This window comes from Hylobates moloch, unplaced genomic scaffold (assembly GCF_009828535.3).
Source record: "Hylobates moloch isolate HMO894 unplaced genomic scaffold, HMol_V3 SCAFFOLD_6, whole genome shotgun sequence".
Classification (NCBI taxonomy): Eukaryota; Metazoa; Chordata; class Mammalia; order Primates; family Hylobatidae; genus Hylobates; species Hylobates moloch.
This window is the reverse complement of record NW_026652281.1, coordinates 115,949,788-115,968,721: the sequence shown is the minus strand read 5'-3', so window position 1 is coordinate 115,968,721 and position 18,934 is coordinate 115,949,788. Positions and strand designations below refer to the sequence as shown.

Genomic DNA, 18,934 nt, shown 5'->3' with positions numbered 1-18,934 from the left:
AAAAAAATAAGCCAGGCAGGGTGGTGGGCACCTGTAATCCCAGCTACTCAGGAGGCTGAGGCAGGCAGAATCGCTTGAACTGGGAGGCGGAGGCTGCAGTGAGCAGAGATCATGCCACTGCACTCCAGCCTAAGTGACAGAACAAGACTGTCTCAAAAAAAATAGGCCAGGCACGGTGGCTCACGCCTGTAATCTCAGCACTTTGGGAGGCCGAGGTGGGCAGATCACGAGGTCAGGAGTTCGAGACCAGCCTGACCAACATGGTGAAACCCCATCTCTACTAAAAATACAAAAATTATGTGGGCATGGTGGCACGTGTCTGTAATCCCAGCTGATCAGGAGGCTGAGGCAGGAGAATCACTTCAATCTGGGAGGTGGAGGTTGCAGTGAGCCGAAATTGTGCCACTGCACTCCAGTCTGGGTGAGAGAGAGAGACTCCGTCTCAAAAATAAACAAATAAATTTAAAAAAATAGATAAATAAGAAAAAATAATAAATCAAAAATAAAACATCAGGTTGGATAAAAGGAGAAAAGATATATTTTTTTTATTTTAAAGAAAGGACACAAATGGAAGCGGGCAGCCAATAATATGTAGAACAGTGCAGCAGCAATCCTAATAGGACAGAACATGAGATGGAATATAAGAAGGTTATACTAGGTGAGTTTCAAAGCCATACATAGAGCCAAACACCCACCCGCATCCACGATGATAGGAATGAACATGATGACACTGAGCAGCAGCACCTATGTAGGGAAAGCCTAGGGATTCTGACCAACTGTGAGCACAATGGGCATCATAGAGTGAGGCTGCTGCCCAAAAGGCTGAAGGCATCCTAGGATACACTGGGCAGTCTCCTTCCGGAATGATGACAGCCTCCACTGCTCTACCCTCATCCCCAGACCCCGGAACAGGTGTTCCGGGAGGGCTGGCCTTGAATGAAGGGCATTCAGAGGAGAGCTGGGACAAAAATGAGCCTCTAAAAGGTTCAGGGAAACCATCTAGATCAACAAAAGTACAAGAGCCACGGAAGAATTTTTAATTTATTTATATTTATTTATTTATTTATTTTGAGACGGAGTCTCTCTCTGTCGCCCAGACTAGAGTGCAGCGGCGCAATCTCTGCTCACTGCGACCTCCGCCTCCCGGGTTCAAGTGATTCTCCTGCCTCAGCCTCCCGAGTAGTTGGGATTACAGGCACCTGCCACCTCACCTGGCTAAGTTTTGTATTCTTAGTAGAGACAGGGTTTCACCATGTTGGTCAGGCTGGTCTCGAACTTCTGACCTCAGGTGATCTGCCTGCCTCAGCCTCCCAAAGTGCTGGGATTACAGGCATCATCCACCGCACTCAGCCTGAATTTTAAAATTTTTTAGTAGGCACATTAAAAAAGCAAAAAGGTACCAAAAATTATTTCAACATATAAGCAATATAAAAAATTATTACTGGGCTGGGCACAGTCGCTCACACCTGTAATCCCAGCACTCTGGGAGGCCGAGGCGGGCAAATCACTTGATCGAGATTGGGAGTTCAAGACCAGCCTGGCCAACATGCTGAAACCCCATCTCTTCTAAAAATACAATAATGGCCAGGCGTGACGTCAGGTACCTGTAATCCTAGCAACTTGAGAGGTTGAGGCAGAGAATCGCTTGAAACCGGGAGGTGGAGGTTGCAGTGAGCCAAGATCATGTCACTGCACTCCAGCCTGGGCGACAGAGCAAGACTCTGTTTCCAAAAAAAAAAACAAAAAACAAAAAACAAAAAAACAAAAAAACAAAAAAAACTAAGCTATTTTATATTCTTTTTCCATATTTTATATTCTTTTTCTATACCACATCTTGAAAATATGTAAGTATGTGTTAACCCAAAATATCTGAGATAGGTGTCAGTCAATTTAGAAAATTTACTTTGCCAAGGTTAAGGACGTGCCTGTGACACAGCCTCAGGAAGTCCTGTGCCCAAGATGCTTGGGGCACAGCTTGGTTTTATACATTTTAGGGAATCATGAGACATCAATCAATATATGTAAGATGTACACTGGTTCTGTCTAAAAGGCTGGACAACTCGAAGGAGGGAAGGGGCTTCTAGGTCATAGGTAGATAAGAGACAAAGAGTTGCATTCTTTTGAGTTTCTGATTCCCTCTCCAAAGGAAGCAATCAATCAGATATGCATTTATCTCCGCAGCAGAGAAATGACTTTGCAAAGAATGGGAGGCAGGTTTGTCTTAAGCAGTTCCCAGACTGACTTTCCCCTTTAGCTTAGTGATTTGGGGGTCCCAAGATTTATTTTCCTTTCACATATGAATCTTATGGTTTTTTGTTTTTGTGGTTGTTGTTATTTTATTTATTTATTTTTTGAGATGGCGTCTCGCTCTGTCACCCAGGCTGGAGTGCAGTGGCACAACCTCGGTTGACTGCAACCTCCACCTCCTGGGTTCAAGCAATTCTCCTGCCTTGCCTCCTGAGTAGCTGGGATTACAGGCGCCCGCCACCATGCCCAGCTAATTTTTGTATTTTTCGTAGAGATGGGGTTTCACCATGTAGCCAGGCTGGTCTCAAACTCCTGACCTCAAGTGATCTGCCCACCTCAGCCTCTCAAAGTGCTAGGATTACAGGCATGGGCCACCGCGCCCGGCCATTTATCTTATGTTTAAAGTACTTCTAATTCACATGTGTGTAATCAGCAAGCACATGGATAGGAGAGGTTCCCCAAAAAAAGGAGGTTGTGACTCCCCTCCCCTAACAGCCAGAGAATCTACCATACCAGTTAAATATGCTGTCTCTGGAGGAAGAGTTTCCCACTGCTGAAGGATCCAAGAAAGACTACATGATAATAAAGATCACAAGTGAAAGGGATTTACACACCAGACTAAGAACCTATGATTCTATGAGAAAGGACCACTCACTCTGGTGTGAAGAGATGGGATAAGATTCCCTGCGGAGAAGAAAAAACTTGACTCAGAAAAGAGAATCTCCAGGGAAATGGAAAGCTCAAAGCAAATAACACCCAATAAGACAAGTGGTAAATCACTGGGTAACGACCATAAAAAGGATGGACATAAAGCTGCAGAAACAAACCTGCCCTGCCTTACCTCTTCCAGGTGGTGTTTATGACTCTGCAGCATGCTAAGCTGACCTGTGTAGTCAAGCTACCTAAAAATCATGCATTCCACATACCTTTAAGATGAGGAGGTATTATATAATTTGTCTGGTATGGTCTTTGTCCTGGATTCCTGTGAGGAAACCTCTGAATCTTTGGAATTTCAGTAGTAATGGAAGAATGTTATTCATGCATGGCAAGCCCTGATAGTTTATGCTAAGGAGATTTCCTCAGGATAGGCGGCCAATCATGTGATTAGAGGACTGGGGCTTTCAGGGAAGGGGACTGGAGATTGAGTTCAACTATATCATTATTGGATCATCATGCCTTCGTAATGAAACCCCAATAAAAACTCTGAACACTGAAACTCAGTGGAGCTTCTGGTTGGTGCAACATCAATGTGAAAAGAGGATGATGAACCTTGATTTCATTGGGAGAGGCATAGAATCTCTGTATTTGAGACCTTCCCAGACTCCATCCTATGTGTCTCCTCATTTGGCTGGTCCTGATTAGTATCCTTTATAATAAAATATTCTATGAGTTGTTCTAGTGAATTACTGAAACCTGAGGTGGGTCATAGGAACCCCTCAGATTTGTACCTGGCTGGTCAGAAGTACAGGTGGCCTGGGGACCCCAGAACTTGCAGCTGGCATGTGAAGTGAGGGCAATCTTATTGGGGACCATGCCCTTAACCTGTGGGGTCTGCACTAACTTCTGGTGATTAGCATCAGAACTGTATTGCAGTATTTTAGGAGGAGCACTCAACCCAAACACATCTGGCAGACTTCTCAGTGGCTGCAGTATCTGAACCTCTCCTCTCTTGCCAGAGGCTTATCACCATCATCCCTGCCCAACTTTCATACAGCACTCTCACTTCCCTTACACTCCAGGGAAAATGGCAAATGGACCTTAAAACCAAAGTTGGCCTGTAGACATTTAATCCAGTTAGAAGAGAACAAGAAGAAATGAAGCAGTCAAGAAATTAACACTCACAATGAAATATTTTACCTTTGCTTAAAACAAGTCACTAACTAGTTCAAAGTGTTTCATTATAATACAAAGTGGTAGTGGAGGAGAAGCCTTGTCACTGAAGAATAAAATTCTGCCATAAGTCAGGAATCTGAGGCTTCTACAACACTTTAAAAATTTACTTTCTTTTCACGGACATATGCAATTATACATCCTAGTGTCTCTATTACCGTAAATGTAATTTAACTGTTTGCAGAATGGGAATACAAAGCCTATGGTTATGCCTCAAGCAATGAAAAGCCATGTGTCACTTAATGCATAGTTAATGTGTGGGGGTGTGAAGAGAAGAGAGGTTAGAAAGGGGTCAGAACTGAGCTGTGATGGGGAACACCAAACTCTCAGTTCTAGGGGGCCCTTGGTTAGCAGTGTTCAGAATTAAATGAAATACAATAAAATATATAAGCTTGGAAAAAGCTCCTGGAGCAAGGTCTCCAATACTTCCTGGCCCACTCAATGCTTCTAGTGGGGTGTTAGGCTGTCCACTAAGCAGTGAGCTTGAGTGCACACTGCTCATTACTGGAGGGATGTAAGCCAGGTGAAATTAGGCAACTTACTTAACCTCTGTAAACCTGTTTCCTTACCTGAGAAATGTTGTGGGAAGTACACTGTACTTGCACATAGCTGATACACAGTAGGTGCTCAGCAAATGTCAGCTCTCTTAGGCTGGAGAGGCAGAGGATGGTGCAGCTGGCCCTAATAAAGGATGCTCCAATACAGACAAGGACTGCCCTCTCTTCAGCTGCCACACTCAACCCTTCACCACGCTGGTACCCAAGGCCTTGGGCTGGCAGCATCCTTGCTTCCTACCATGCGGAAGAACTTTCTAATATGTATGCTACTTACAAGAGACTGGCTTCCTGAGTGCAATCTTTGTGTATCTGGAAGTTATACCTCATGCTGTCATGTGACTATTGCAAACAAGATTATGCTTAATGGAGACACAAAATCAAAGTCTTCTAATTTTAGTTTCAAATGCCAGAATCATTAACTTAAATAGCAGACTGACCTATGTATTCTGTACATAATGAATTCAGGTCAGAATAACACTTAATGTTCAAAGAAAACGATGTAAAATTAGTAATGCACGATGTGATTACTGATGTTTTCCTTGGAAAATTTTTATGGTATTAACATGGCCTAGCCAGGTGCAGTGGCTCACGCCTATAATCCTAGCGCTTTGGGAGGCCAAGGTAGGTAGATCACTTGAGGTCAGGAGTTTTGAGACCAGCCCCATCTCTACTAAAAAAAAATACAAAAAAAATTAGCCAGGCGTGGTGGCGGGTGCCTGTAATTCCAGCTACTCAGGAGGCTGAGGCAGGAGAATCGCTTGAACCCGGGAGGCAGAGATTGCAGTCAGCTGAGACTGCACCACTGCACTCCAGCCTGGGCGACACAGCAAGACTCAGTTTCAAAACAAACAAACAAAAACAAAACAAAACATGGCCTAATATCACTATAAATCCAAAAGTACGAGACACACATTTTACATAAGGTCCCATTTTCTGTTTTTACACAATGACCAGCTTACCATATGGTCTATGGAATATCTTTACCAAGTATTAGATGTTTTGCATTAAGATTACAAAATCAAATAACTTGAATATATGGTTATTTTGCATTCCATTTCCAAAATACAGCAATAATGAATAAATTAAGTAACATAATTTCAGTTAGCAAAAGGAGAAGTAAGCCTAACTTACCTGGGAATTAAGTCACGATTCACTCTTTCTTCTTGCCACCCTACAAACCAACTACTTACATTCAGATTTCTACCAAGCAAATATAACTAATTAGCCCCATGTCAGCGCTCAGTTTCTTTACTTTTAAAACAAGACTGGTCTGAGTCTATGTCTCAGGCATAAAGCTAAGCATTGGACATACATCATCTCTTTAGGTCCCCAAAATAATCCCAAGATAGATATTATTAGTGTCCTAATTTTACAGACAAGAAATGGCAATTGAGGAAGGTTAACTTGTCAGGATGCAAGTGCAGGCAGTGTGGTTCCTGAGCTCTGGCTCTTAGGCACTGTTGCTTTCTATCCTATCTTTTGAGTCTAGTCATGTCATGATTTATCTTTATTTGCATTAAGTGGAGACGTTAGGCTTCTAGGATAGGAACTGTTAGTATTTAATAATGTACATAATTAATGTAAAGTGACCAAAATGGTAGTTTTCCTTAGATGTTAAGTGATAATGAAAGACTATCATCTCAAACATGTTGTATGTTAAGTGAGCCCTTACAAATTTTAGCTGATTAAATAATGTGATTAAAACTCACCACACTTCACCAAGTTGCCTATAAGTCAATGAAACTGCCAATTCACTTACCTCAATCAGTTTGTTGGCATGTTCACGGAAAACTTGGGCATACTCCTTAACTTCTTTCTCATTTCCATTCTTTGCAGCTTCAATCAATACCAAAAGTGGAACATTGGTTTCCAGGAAAGAATCTGAAACGTGGTCCATGACAGCTTTGCGGAGCTAATGATTAAATTGTAAAAATTTGATTTTATTTCTACCAAAAAGGTATTAAATAGATGGCTTTTTATTCTCTTGTACACTTAAATCTAATGAAGCTTATGGTAGACTATGAGGACCCCTCATGTAAGCCATGCAGTTACATAATCTGCAACACAGGAAACACATTATCATGGAGACAGTGGTTTACATTACTACAGTTACAGCATTTCAGCAACAGAATCTCAGTTTTTAAGACAATATCCTTTTTTCTTGGGAATTACAAAACTTAGGCTTACAACTTAATACAAAAGCTGAACTGAAAGCAACTCTGGGTTGAACTGGCACATCGCCTTGGAATATATATAATTAGCCTAATTGGCTAAATAAAAATAGAAGAGAGAAAAAAGAGCTATCTGGTTTATCTGAAAGGATTCACACACTATGAACCTTAAAATTTAAGGTTCTTGTTATAACCATTTCTGATACTGCTTCACCAAAAGGAAATTGAATAAAGATATATTCTATCTTTAATTTTGTTTTGTATCAGACATAAGCAATAAAATATCTATCCATTACCTCTTAAAAATTGTCTGTATTACAACTTTTTAAGTCTTAATATATTGTTTTGTAAAATCAACCCTAACTTCTTTAAAGACTAAAACTCAATTTGACTCCAAATGTTAATGGGGTCATTTATCATTAAAAGGTTCGATTTCTCTACTCTCTATTTACTAACTCAGAAAATTCAGCACCTCAAATATCTCTATACCTACCATATTTGGAACTGGAAATATTTCACCATGGATCTAAGGGAACTGCAAGTGTATAATGAGTATAGGGCAAGTCAAATAAATAACTGAAATTTCTGTCTCTATTGTACATAGCCAATACAACAAGATCCTTCAGGATTATTTTCACAGGTCTCCAAGTCATTTTAAATTTATTTTCCTACCTGTACATGCCTTTCACACTAGAGCTAACTTATTCAGTCCAACACAGTGAGACTGTATTATCCCATGTCTTCATGAAATTTGATTAGCCATTAAGAAGCATATTAGCAACAAAACAAAGATAGGCACTTTCTTGTGAAAATCCATCCTTTCTCTTACTAAAAAAATGTAAGGCCAGTGCTTATTAGGATTTTAATCAAAACTACAGAATAGAGAACTTAGAAAAACAATCAGCACTTTCGTCCAGATTACCTGTCTACGCAAGTCCCTGGTCTTCTTGGTCATTTTATCTATTGCAGAATTGAGTGCATCACTTCTTTCTTTACGTCCAGCCTGGATAAAAGGAAAAGAGATGAGCATTTTATTCATTTACAAAGAAATCTAATGATAGCCTATAGCCATTTGTGCTCATGTCAACATTGAAAAAACAGTACAACTTCTTAAACCCAAAGTTGGAAAATACTGGGGAGCAGAGGGGTGTTATGTGGCTTTATTCATAAAAACCCAACCTTACAATTCTTGGGCTCCACATTATCTGATGATTGGAATTGAGGGAGTTTTGCCAAAATAAGAGAAGCCAAGAGACAAAGAGCTTTGCTTAAAAGTTTGGCTTTTAAAAATTAAATTTGTATTTTAACTCAAGGTTCAGCATACACCAATTTTATTAATGAAGCAGCTCTCCTTGAACTGCAGCAAGAACAGGGTACACCTGATTTTGATGAACTCTGAGATTTGAAGAATGTCAAGATGTGAAAAATGGGACCTGGCACTGAAACAATGTGAAGCAACAAATTTAAAAACTAAGATGTACCTGATAGGTCAGAGCTAATAATGTTTATTATGCAGCTCAAATCATAATGCTTTGTAGGATTACTTTGGTCACTTAAAAAAAATCCTAGGCTAAGCTTTAATGCAGTTATATTGCACAGAAAAGAACACACTAGTCACTCTTGAAGTGGTATGTAAAACAGCATTTCTTCAGAGGTCAAAGTGTTGAGTCAAGATTTGCCAGGGTAACATTCTAAGCAGAATCAAATGGAATAAAATAGATAGCAGTTGAAAGAAAAGGGACAAACGTCTTTTTTTAAATCCCAGGTGGAGATTGTTGTGTCCCTGGAAATGCCTACATCATATAGGTTAAACTATAAAGTATATATAAAGTATATTAAAAGCTTGTTTTCACAAAACAAATACGGTTCTTTCTGAAAAACATGTCAGCAAATAATAGGAGAGACACAAATGAACAAATGAATTTAGCCCAATGTTCTCCCTTTGGATGTCCTCAAGACATTTTGGTATGGGTATACTCTTAGTACACAAGCCAGTAGAGCAGATGAATGGTTAGCAATGGCGAGATCTGTTTACTAAGTGCCTTTAATATACATTTTTTATTCACTTTATCTCTTATCCCTTACCTGTCAATTGGGGAAAATGCCACCTATCTCTCTATGGACTATTAGAAATATTGAGGGATGGCTGGGCGCGGTGGCTCACGCTTGTAATCCCAGCACTTTGGGAGGCCGAGGCGGGTGGATCACGAGGTCAGGAGATCGAGACCATGGTGAAACCCCGTCTCTACTAAAAATACAAAAAATTAGCCGGGCGTGGTGGCGGGCGCCTGTAGTCCCAGCTACTCGGAGAGACTGAGGCAGGAGAATGGCGTGAACCCGGGAGGCGGAGCTTGCAGTGAGCCGAGATTGCGCCACTGCACTCCAGCCTGGGCGACAGAGCGAGACTCCGTCTCAAAAAAAAAAAAAAGAAATATTGAGGGATATAGGTTATTTAGCAAAGGGCAGAAGGGAACAACGGGGAATAGTAAGAGTTGAAATATAAGTAAAATTGATGTGGTCACTATCAAATCTGGTTATGGTCTCATTCCTTAAGCCTTTCCCCCTAACCCTCTTGTACTGCCAACAAAATTAAGTATTCCATTAATACTGATGGGGAGGAGAGGTCTCAACGAAAACGCATTCAAATAGGAAGATTTCTACCTGCAGGAATAAACTGATTTATTCAGGGTCTTGAATGTCAACCAACCAACTGAATGGACCCCCTTCTCAGCCAGGGAATTCCAAAGTAAACTTGAAAAACTAGTTTAGGCCATCATGGGAAGGAGGGAGTTGGATGTGCCTCATTATACTCTCCTCCCTTTGGAATTCAGGCACAACTGACCAGCACTAACATTAAAACAGAGATCTAAGACTGACAAAGCAGATTATTTGTAGCAATAAGATACCAAATTCCAACTGGACTCTATTATAACATCACATGACAGATAGCAGGCCCTGAAAGAAATCCAACTATTTTACCCCAAAATGTATTTCTCTGAAATATTAATATTTTGAAATGGCCCTGCAAATTGGTCACTTTTGGGGAAAATCTACATTCTGTAGAGAATCTCCTTCTCTTTCTAGGTTTTTTCCTGATTTAGGAGAAATTTAACTAAGAAATCTGGCACCTTTTAGGATCTGATTTGCCATCTAATGTTTGAAGCCTACTACCTGGAGGCTTCATCTACATAACAAGAACCTTGGCTTCCCGCCCCCATTTATCTTAACTACAAACATTTCTTTCTGCCGACTTCAGCTCTTCAGGGAGAGCTTAATCCTTTCAACTAACTGCCATCAGGAAATCTTTGAATCCACCTATGACCTGGAAGCCCCCCTCCAACCCTTTCAAACTGTCCAGGCTTTCAGGACCAAACCAATGTACACCTTACATGTATTGATTAATGTCTACCTATAAATTCTGTCCCCCTAAAATGTATAAAATCAAGGTATGACCCAACCACCTCGGGAATATGTTCTTGAGACTGTGCCTAGGGCCTCGGCCACTCATATTGAGCCCTAGAGTATTTATTTGTTCAAACATTCTACAGAGTTTCACTCTTTTTTTTTTTTTTTTTGAGACGGAGTCTTGCTCTGTCACCCAGGCTGGAGTGCAGTGGCGCAATCTCGGCTCACTGCAAGCTCCGCCTCCCGGGTTCACGCCATTCTCCTGCCTCAGCCTCTCCGAGTAGCTGGGACTACAGGCGCCCGCCACCACGCCCGGCTAATTTTTTGTATTTTTAGTAGAGACGGGGTTTCACCATGGTCTCGATCTCCTGACCTCGTGATCCGCCCGCCTCGGCCTCCCAAAGTGCTGGGATTACAAGCGTGAGCCACCGCGCCCGGCCGAGTTTCACTCTTTCTTGTTGACATTAGTCAGCTTGAGACATGCAATTATTTACTGACAATCTTAAAGCTCAAAATACCAGGATCTAAGACAAACTGAATCACAATCAAACTGACTTCATAATTAATGCTTTAGTCAGGAAAGTCTCAGCATATTCCTTAAGATACTCAAGCACTCACTTCAAGAAAATTTCTCTAAATAAACCCTGTAAAGTTTGCCATTGTTCCTAGCCACATTTTTCTGGTGTTTCTAATAGATCATTTGTTCTAGAAAACACTTAGAATCTGAAACCCAAAGGTTGAGCATGTAGACTTCATGAAAGCCCAATCCCCTACAACCTGAAATGCCCAAAATTTTCTCAATTTGAGTAAAAAGATTTACTGTTCAAGTTATGTAAAACCAAATCCTTGAACTTGACTTTTGAAAGAATTACAGTCACACAGCAAAATTCACTTTAAGATGCAATGCAGCCCACACCATGAATCTGTTAATTCTGTCTTTGTCAAACTACCCAAAAAATCAATTTGTCTTTCTTGTTACTGCAGGAAATAGAGGTTTATGCCTCATTAATCAGAAGGGGGGCAGTTTAGGAGCAGTTATTTACTAAGCCCTTTAAGTTATACTAGACAGACCATTTTAAAATCACAGTATCATTTTAGAAAAATACAGTCCAAATAGCAAGTTTAGGGTAGCAATCATTTAAAATGTAATAGAGATGAGTACACACAGACACACTCACAACCTTAACACTGAGCTTGAGGAAAATATAAAGCTTGCTCATCTTAAAACAAGATTCTGCCGGGCGCGGTGGCTCACGCCTGTAATCCTGACACTTTGGGAGGCTGAGGCGGGTGGATAGCCTGAGGTCAGGAGTCTGAGACCTTTAGCCTCAAAGCTGAAACCTTTGGTTTCAGCCTGACCAATATGGTGAAATCCTGTCTCTACTAAAATTACAAAATTACAAAAATCAGCCAGGCATGGTGGCGTGTGCCTGTAACCCCAGCTACTCGGGAGGCTGAGACAGGAGAATCCCTTGAACCCGGGAGGCAGAGGTTGCAGTGAGCCGAGATTGCGCCATTGCACTCCAGCCTGGGTGACAAAGCGAGACTCCGTCTCAAAAAACAAACAAAAACAAGATTCTACTTCTTTTGAGATTAAAGTTATGATTTTTTATTTCTAGCATTAACTGAACAAAAATTAAGTTACTCAAACATAACCTTAGGAAAAGCAACCCTGTAGCATATAACTATTACTGGAAGTAGTGAGGAAACTTTTTACTACAACCCTTGTCAGTTTGGAAGGGATGAAATATGTTCCTGGCATTGCTGGTGGCATCTCAAGGCACATTTTAGTCCCTAAATGAAAAGGCAAAAGTTTGCAGGTGAACCTACAAAAAAGCTACTCAACCTGACTGCACGAAACAAGTATCATCCCACCATATTTCTTAGATAAAAAATGCTCTAAATTGAAAGATCCACATAATCTCTTCCGCCAAACAAAGGCTTTCTTTTCTCCTTCTTCTACACGTTCTCCCTAGGGAAACTGGTCATTCCTACTGCTTTAATGAATCTATGGTCACTCTGCCATCTTCCATGCTGACCCACACACATACATTTTTGTTCTTCACACATGTCATGCTCTCTCTCACCTACCTAAAATGCTCTTCTCCCCTCCTTCCAACTCCTACCCATCGTTCAGATGAGAAACTACTTCCTTGTGGAAGCTTCCACCAGCCAACCTCAGCCCTAAATTCAAGTTCAGTGTCCCCACAGAATGCTCCCACACCATCTCATGTTTCCTCTCAAAGACCTTCTCAAATCATACCTTAGGATAATTACCTGTTGACTTGTCTGTCTCCCATTGGACATGAATGAAATGAGAAACCAATAACCAATTAAAGACATGTTTAAAAGATATAGGACTTCATGTGTAATCTATGTGGCAAGTCATCAGTCTCTGCTTGTCACTAGTTAGAATATAAGACTTCAAATAAACCTCTGCTTTCTATCCTCATTTTAATCTAGAGTAAGCCTGAGGTGGGTAGAGGAGGGTGAAATACAGTGTTTTAACCCTTAACATTTAAGGACTGTTTAAAAAGGTAACAAACAGGGAGGTCTGATTAGTTTAACAGGAAGATCTAGTTAGATAAAATACCTCCTCCGCCATTAGAAAATTCAACAACAACAACAACAAACAATGAATTATGGCATTTTACAAGACCAAGTAAGAATCAGCATTGAAGCTTCTTCTACCCAAGACAATAAAAAAGAGAACTGGGGCTGTCATCCATACAGGAGAGACCTTCAATAAAGCAAGAGATGAAGATCTTGAGAAAGGAAGTGATAACCAAGCTGTTGCTCACAACCAAGAAAGTTTCTGAGAGGAAAGAGAACTTTAAAGAGAATTATCAAGAAAAATGTTTGAAAACTAAGGGAAACTAGCAGCTTTTAGGGAGTCAATACATGTCTTCATGAGTAGGGCTAAAAGGCTTGCTGTGGGCTGGGCAACACAGTGTCGTACAACATACATTAATGAATAACAGGAGAAGCAATTTGACCTTGGTTGTTCTACCTGGCCCACAAATGGCTGGTGGGCTCTGCCTAAGCTGAACATGTAACAGTTGCTGGGAGTGCTTTATGCAAAGCTCAATAGTAGATCAATTTTAGAATACTATGATTATATAGTCCTGTATTCCTAAATTCTTTTCAAAGAGTGCCCTCTTCTTAAATTACAAAGAGCAGAACAGACACTGACAAACGCAACAAGCATCAAGATAAGCTCTCAAGGAGGACAGTCTTACCTCACTGCTCCCTCCAGCCTCAGGAAGCCCCTTTCAGCAATGTGCAATACAAGGAGGAATCAACATCTCAGCTGCAGACAGAATGCTGACATGCTGCTATAAACCTTACAGAGTAAGAAATGATCTTGTTCTCTTTGGGCCAAATTTTTATGAATTTTCTTTGCATTAACGACATCACATATTCACTGTGTGTATTTTTTCCTTGCCATATCACTTGTCACTGCCCTTCCAGCCCAGAACCTTTTAAGAGGGTTCTCAGATGATGGTTTCCAAGCTTCATCAACCTTAAGTGCTAGCATATAGCCAACAAACATGCAAACTAACCCCTTAAATTTAGACAACTGGGTCAGAGAGCCCACTAAAATTGAACGATTCTTCAAGTATGAATGGGTATCTTACCTCTTAATTCTATCCTGTGCAAACAGCTTTGTATAGCCCCTTGGGCCATCTATGTAGGTAATACATCTACATCAAAAGCTACTCAGAAATGCAGAGAGGAGAAAGGAAGGACAACCCCAAACTTGGCTATGTATTTCAGAATAAAAGATGAAGCATGCTACACAGAGAGGAAAGGGGAAACATGAACACAATGAAATGAAGCCACTAGCAGAAGAAGAGTTTTTTTAAAAAGGCAGGGCCGGGGTGTTGCCATAAAAATTTCAGTCTATGCTTTAATCAACACTTCAAGATGGTCTGGGCATGGTGGTTCATGCCTGTAATCCCAACGACTTGGGAGGCTGAGGTGGGAGGACAGCTTGAGCCCAGGAGTTCAAGACCAGCCTAGGCAACATGATGAAACCCTGTCTCTATGAAAAATTAGCCAGGCATGGTGGTATACACCTGTAGTCCCAGTTATCTGGGAGGCTAAGGAGGGAGATCAATGGAGCCTGGGAGGTTACGCCACTGCACTCCAACCTGGGCAACACAGTGAGACCTTGTCTCAAAAACAAATGAACAAACACAAAAACTTCAAGATAGATTCTGTTATTTTTGTTTTGATGTCTGTAATAGGAGAAATAAAACATCTTAATAGTATAAACATTCATCTGTCCAAACTTCTATGGAAGATCTTCCATAACCTAATGCCCAACTTAGATGCACTGCTCCAAGATACCTTGCTGAATTACCTAGCCCTGGGCACAAAATACAAGGGAAGCAGGTCGTCACATGATTCTGACCCCAAAACTTCCCCAACAGCAACAACTGCCGGAGTGCACATGTATCCAAAACTAGAAAGCTATGTCCCACAATGTGTAAGGTGCATCCAAAGAAACACTGCTTACCATTGTTAGTGTAACCAGAATCCCTTTCTACTGCTTTCTCAGTTGTGTTTACTAAGAAGATGACAAAAGGACTTTAAAAATCAAAATCAGCTGGCATCGTGGTTGACACCTGTAATCCTAGAAACTTTGGGAGGCCAAGGTGAGAGGATCTCTTGAAGCCAGGAGTTCGAGACGAGCCTAGGCAACACAGTGAGACAGGTCTCCACACAAAAAAATTATTTAATTAGCTGGGTATGGTGGCATGTGCCTGTAGTCCTAGCTACTCTGGAGGATCACTTGAACCAGGAGTTCAAGGTTACCATGAACTATGATCGTGCCTCTGCACTCCAGCCTGGGTGAAAGAGTGAAAACACTGTCTTTTAAAAAAAAAAAACACACACACACACACACACACACACACACACACACACACAACAACAACAAAATAAAATCAACAGAAGGCAGGGATGGAGACAAGGATCCAGGCAGAAATGGAGATTCTGGTAGTCTAATGTAGACACTCTACTACTGAAAGGTTCCCTTCTCCTTCAAAAAAAGACAAGCTAGTAAAACCCACTTACTCTAATACAAGTCTGGCTACAACATAAGCCTAAGTATGTGGTTGCCAGTTAACACCTTAAAAGGTTCTTAGCAGAGGACATAAGACCCACAACATCTAGGACCTCCACCCTAAAAATGGCTTTTGTTTTTTTTTTTTAAAGACGGAGTCTCACTCTGTCACCCAGGCTGCCACCTGGTTCAAGCGATTCTCCTGCCCCAGCTTCCTGAGTAGCTAGGATTACAGGCTCCCGTCACCGTGCCCAGCTGATTTTTGTATGTTTGGTAGAGATGGGATTTCACCATCTTGGCCGGGCTGGTCTTGAACTCCTGACCTCGTGCTCCACCCACTCTGGCCTCCCAAAGTGCTGAGATTACAGGCTACCACTGTGCCTGGCCAGCTATCATTTTTTTTAAAAGCAGGGATTGAGACTGCCAGCAACAAGGTTTATTTTAACATGCTCCTCCAAAACACCTCTGGGCAACACTTTGGTGCCAGGGCATACACAATTTTTGGAGCTGGGTATGATGAAAGAAACATTTGCCTTTTTAGCATAAAGCAAATATAAAGCTCCCTCTCTACCCTCCCTCCCACAGAAGAACAGGAAATTTCATGAATATATCTGTACATTTGCTTCTCCAAGTAGGGGAATAACTCTCCCTCATCAGCAATACATATGAAAAGCAAACTCTCATGTGGAGGAATGCAGACAACTACAGCCATCTAAGCCCTGACACTTGACTCACTTAATTTGCTTAAAACCATTTACAGAGAGGAGACGGGTTAGATTTTACTTCTCCTTTGCCTTATCATGAACATCTAAAGCAGTGAAAATTGAAACAGATCATATGGACAGTACCTTCCAGAAGTAGTATTGCCACTTTAAGTCAAAGGCATATGTTTGCAGAAGAAAGCTGCTCTATAGCGAAACCAAGAGAAAGTTTAGAAAGCCCTTTTAGCTAAAGAAAGATAAAGACCAAAAAATGATACAAAATTCCATCAATGGGAACTCTGCACTCTACCAATTTAATTTTAAGGCAAACTCCATGTCTTCTTTGGTTCCACAGCCTGAACCTCCTGAACCCAAAGAGTGCGCAGGTGAGAAAGATGGCTGGTGACCTGGAAGGGGCTGTGCTCTCTGGGCACCATGATACTGCAAGCATTACTGCCCATTTCCTTAGAGGCCTTCAAAAAATAATTACTCTTGATTGCACTGATGCTTCTCTGGGCAATTTTCCTTGCCCACAAATCTGTTATAATAGTACTGAGATAATATAATTTAAGTAGTCTCCATTTATTAGTATTTAAGAAGGTAGGCCAAGCAGACTAAAAAGCAAGAGTTTAAGGGCAAGGAGATGCTTTTCCTTCTGCATGTTAACACACAACTCATTCCTAATCGTGGTGGCTCTAATCCAACGGACTAAAATGCTTTTCTCCCCAAGGAACTAAAGTCGTTACTTGAGAGAAGAGTTTAATCCAGCTTCTTCTGCGTGGCAAAGGGTTTTTTCATCAGAAGGCAGCTGGCTTCAGTAAGGGCATTTACAACATCCCAAGGGCTTATCTTCATTTAAGAAATTTTAAGAGACCACTCCTATGAGACTACTGTCTTTAAAACTTTGGGGGGCAAGTTCCTGTAGAACAGTAGCTCTGAAACCTAGGGTGAGAGACCCTGTAGGAATCGGACTCAACCTTATCCACAGAAAAATGAACAAGCAAAAAAATTTCACAAGACAGTTTATGGAACCAGGTTAAGAAGTTCTAGCCTATTGAGAGAGACTATAGAAAGGATTAAGGTCAGAGGGGGAGCAGCATTCCCAGGGTGTAAACCAGGACTTGTTTCCTTCCCTTCTTTAATGAGCAAGAAGGAACAAAGAGGATGTACTAGTGCAGGCTCATTGCTAAGGACTCAAGAGTCTGCTCACTGGCAACTTTGGCTTGGGAATTTCCATTCAGCCTACAAAATTTGTCTAAGAGCCACAATGCCGATCTCATCTTCTTTGCTGCCTCTGTCCCTTCACAGGTGTCAGACCTGCCCTGTGGCATGAAGACTCTCAGAGCATTCCTGCTGCCTTCTGTCTCCCTTTGTACTTCGTAGGCATTTTTTCCTCTTGTACTTCTAATCCTATCTTGGGATCACTTCTAGGAGGACTCAAACCACACACCTGCACTGCTGCAGTTTTCATAGCATGTTTACACAGAGCCCTAAGGAAGGGACCTTGGAGTCTCACAGCTCTCACTCCAGTACAACACTACAACAGAAAAATTTTACCCAAGACAATTACTTCTTAGATCTGCCCAGTGGGATGAATCCCTCAGAACCAAAAAGGCCAACGATGTTCTTGTTTCACAGACACCATCAGTAGTTTTAAAGATGTTTGTCCTTAGGTCTGAGACAAGACCCACAAAGGATAAGTGCCAATGATATGGGAGAAATAGGTATGTTGGGTCAAATCAATAAGGCAAGATGTAGAAAAGGCCTTAACCTTTGTCAGGCCTGAAAATATAACACTGATTCATCTAGAAACATCTTTTGCATTTATATACCACTAAACATGGAGCTATACATCCATAACTGAGGTCTGAAAAGTGAAGACACCATTCAATAGGGAGAAACTGGAGTTAGGGCAAGCAAAATCAAGCCAAAACAAACATCCCAGTCCAAAGCATGAGTGACCTTTTGTATTCATAAGACAGGTTCTAACAACAGCAGTAGGCTCAGTTAAGTCAGCCACTGGGAACTAGTGTGCAAATGCTCTATTATTTCAGTGTCACAACCACCAACCTCAGTACCAGCGGAAGTTTTTAGTTACAGAGTAGGTGAGATTCTGAGGTAAAATACAAGGGACCATGTCAGAATCCAGCTACACGGTATCACTTGTCCTAAATCATCTCTGCTTCACTGCTAATGCTTAGGGCATGTGCATTAAAATGACTGTATCAACCTGCCTTGTCCTCCCAGGAGGACATTTAAAGATCAACTCAGCAGTATTTTTCAATCAGTATGGCGACAAAACATTGTTATAAAATAGGAGAAAGAAAGAGAAATCTTTTTAGAGTTAGAGTTCCCCTGAAATTCTCAAAGAAAAAAATAACCACATGCTTTGTTTTGCAAGCTTCCCCTCCCCCTTTATTCTTGGTTTATAATGTTAAGCTCTTGATGACAAAGAAGCCAAGCCCACTTAGCTAGTTTATCAACACATCTAAAGCAAATCATAGTCATACTTTAATTTTAACCAAGCATGACAACAAGGCAACTGAATAGCTTTCCAAACTACCAGTGCAGCGACACTACCTTGCATAGGCTGGTGTTAAATCAGCACTTCATAAATTGTGCAGGCTTCTGCCCATTTAGATGATCTCTCTATGCAGAATCGGCAGTCTAACACTGGCTCTTACAAGCATTAAAAATCATCACTCTGCTAACCCAACTCACTGTTCAGATGGGTCTTCTTGAATGCAGCCTTTATTACAACCTCACTGCTGCTTTCTACACTGAAGGAATACCATGTTTTTAAGTCAGGAATTCTTCTTTCTTGCTTTATTGTAATCAGGGGGTCCTGCAACGACCCCGATGCTGTTACAAAGCACAGTGCTTTATAACAGT

General features: G+C 41.2%; 1 protein-coding gene across 4 annotated transcripts in view; it reads right to left on the bottom strand.

Annotated features, from left to right (window-relative positions):
• The window catches only part of CTNNA1 (catenin alpha 1), a 185,612-nt gene that overhangs the window by 41,516 nt on the left and 125,162 nt on the right, over window positions 1–18,934 (bottom strand). For 2 of the 4 annotated variants that reach the window (XM_032158017.2, XM_032158019.2), the window contains exons 8-9: window positions 7,788–7,868; window positions 6,454–6,606 (exon numbers count right to left, since the gene is read on the bottom strand). In XM_032158017.2, coding sequence (XP_032013908.1) covers window positions 6,454–6,606; window positions 7,788–7,868 — 234 coding nt within the window. Of the gene's footprint in view, window positions 1–6,453; window positions 6,607–7,787; window positions 7,869–18,622; window positions 18,678–18,763; window positions 18,927–18,934 lie in introns of those variants that run through there. The other 2 variants (XM_032158021.2, XM_032158020.2) reach the window with 2 other exon arrangements.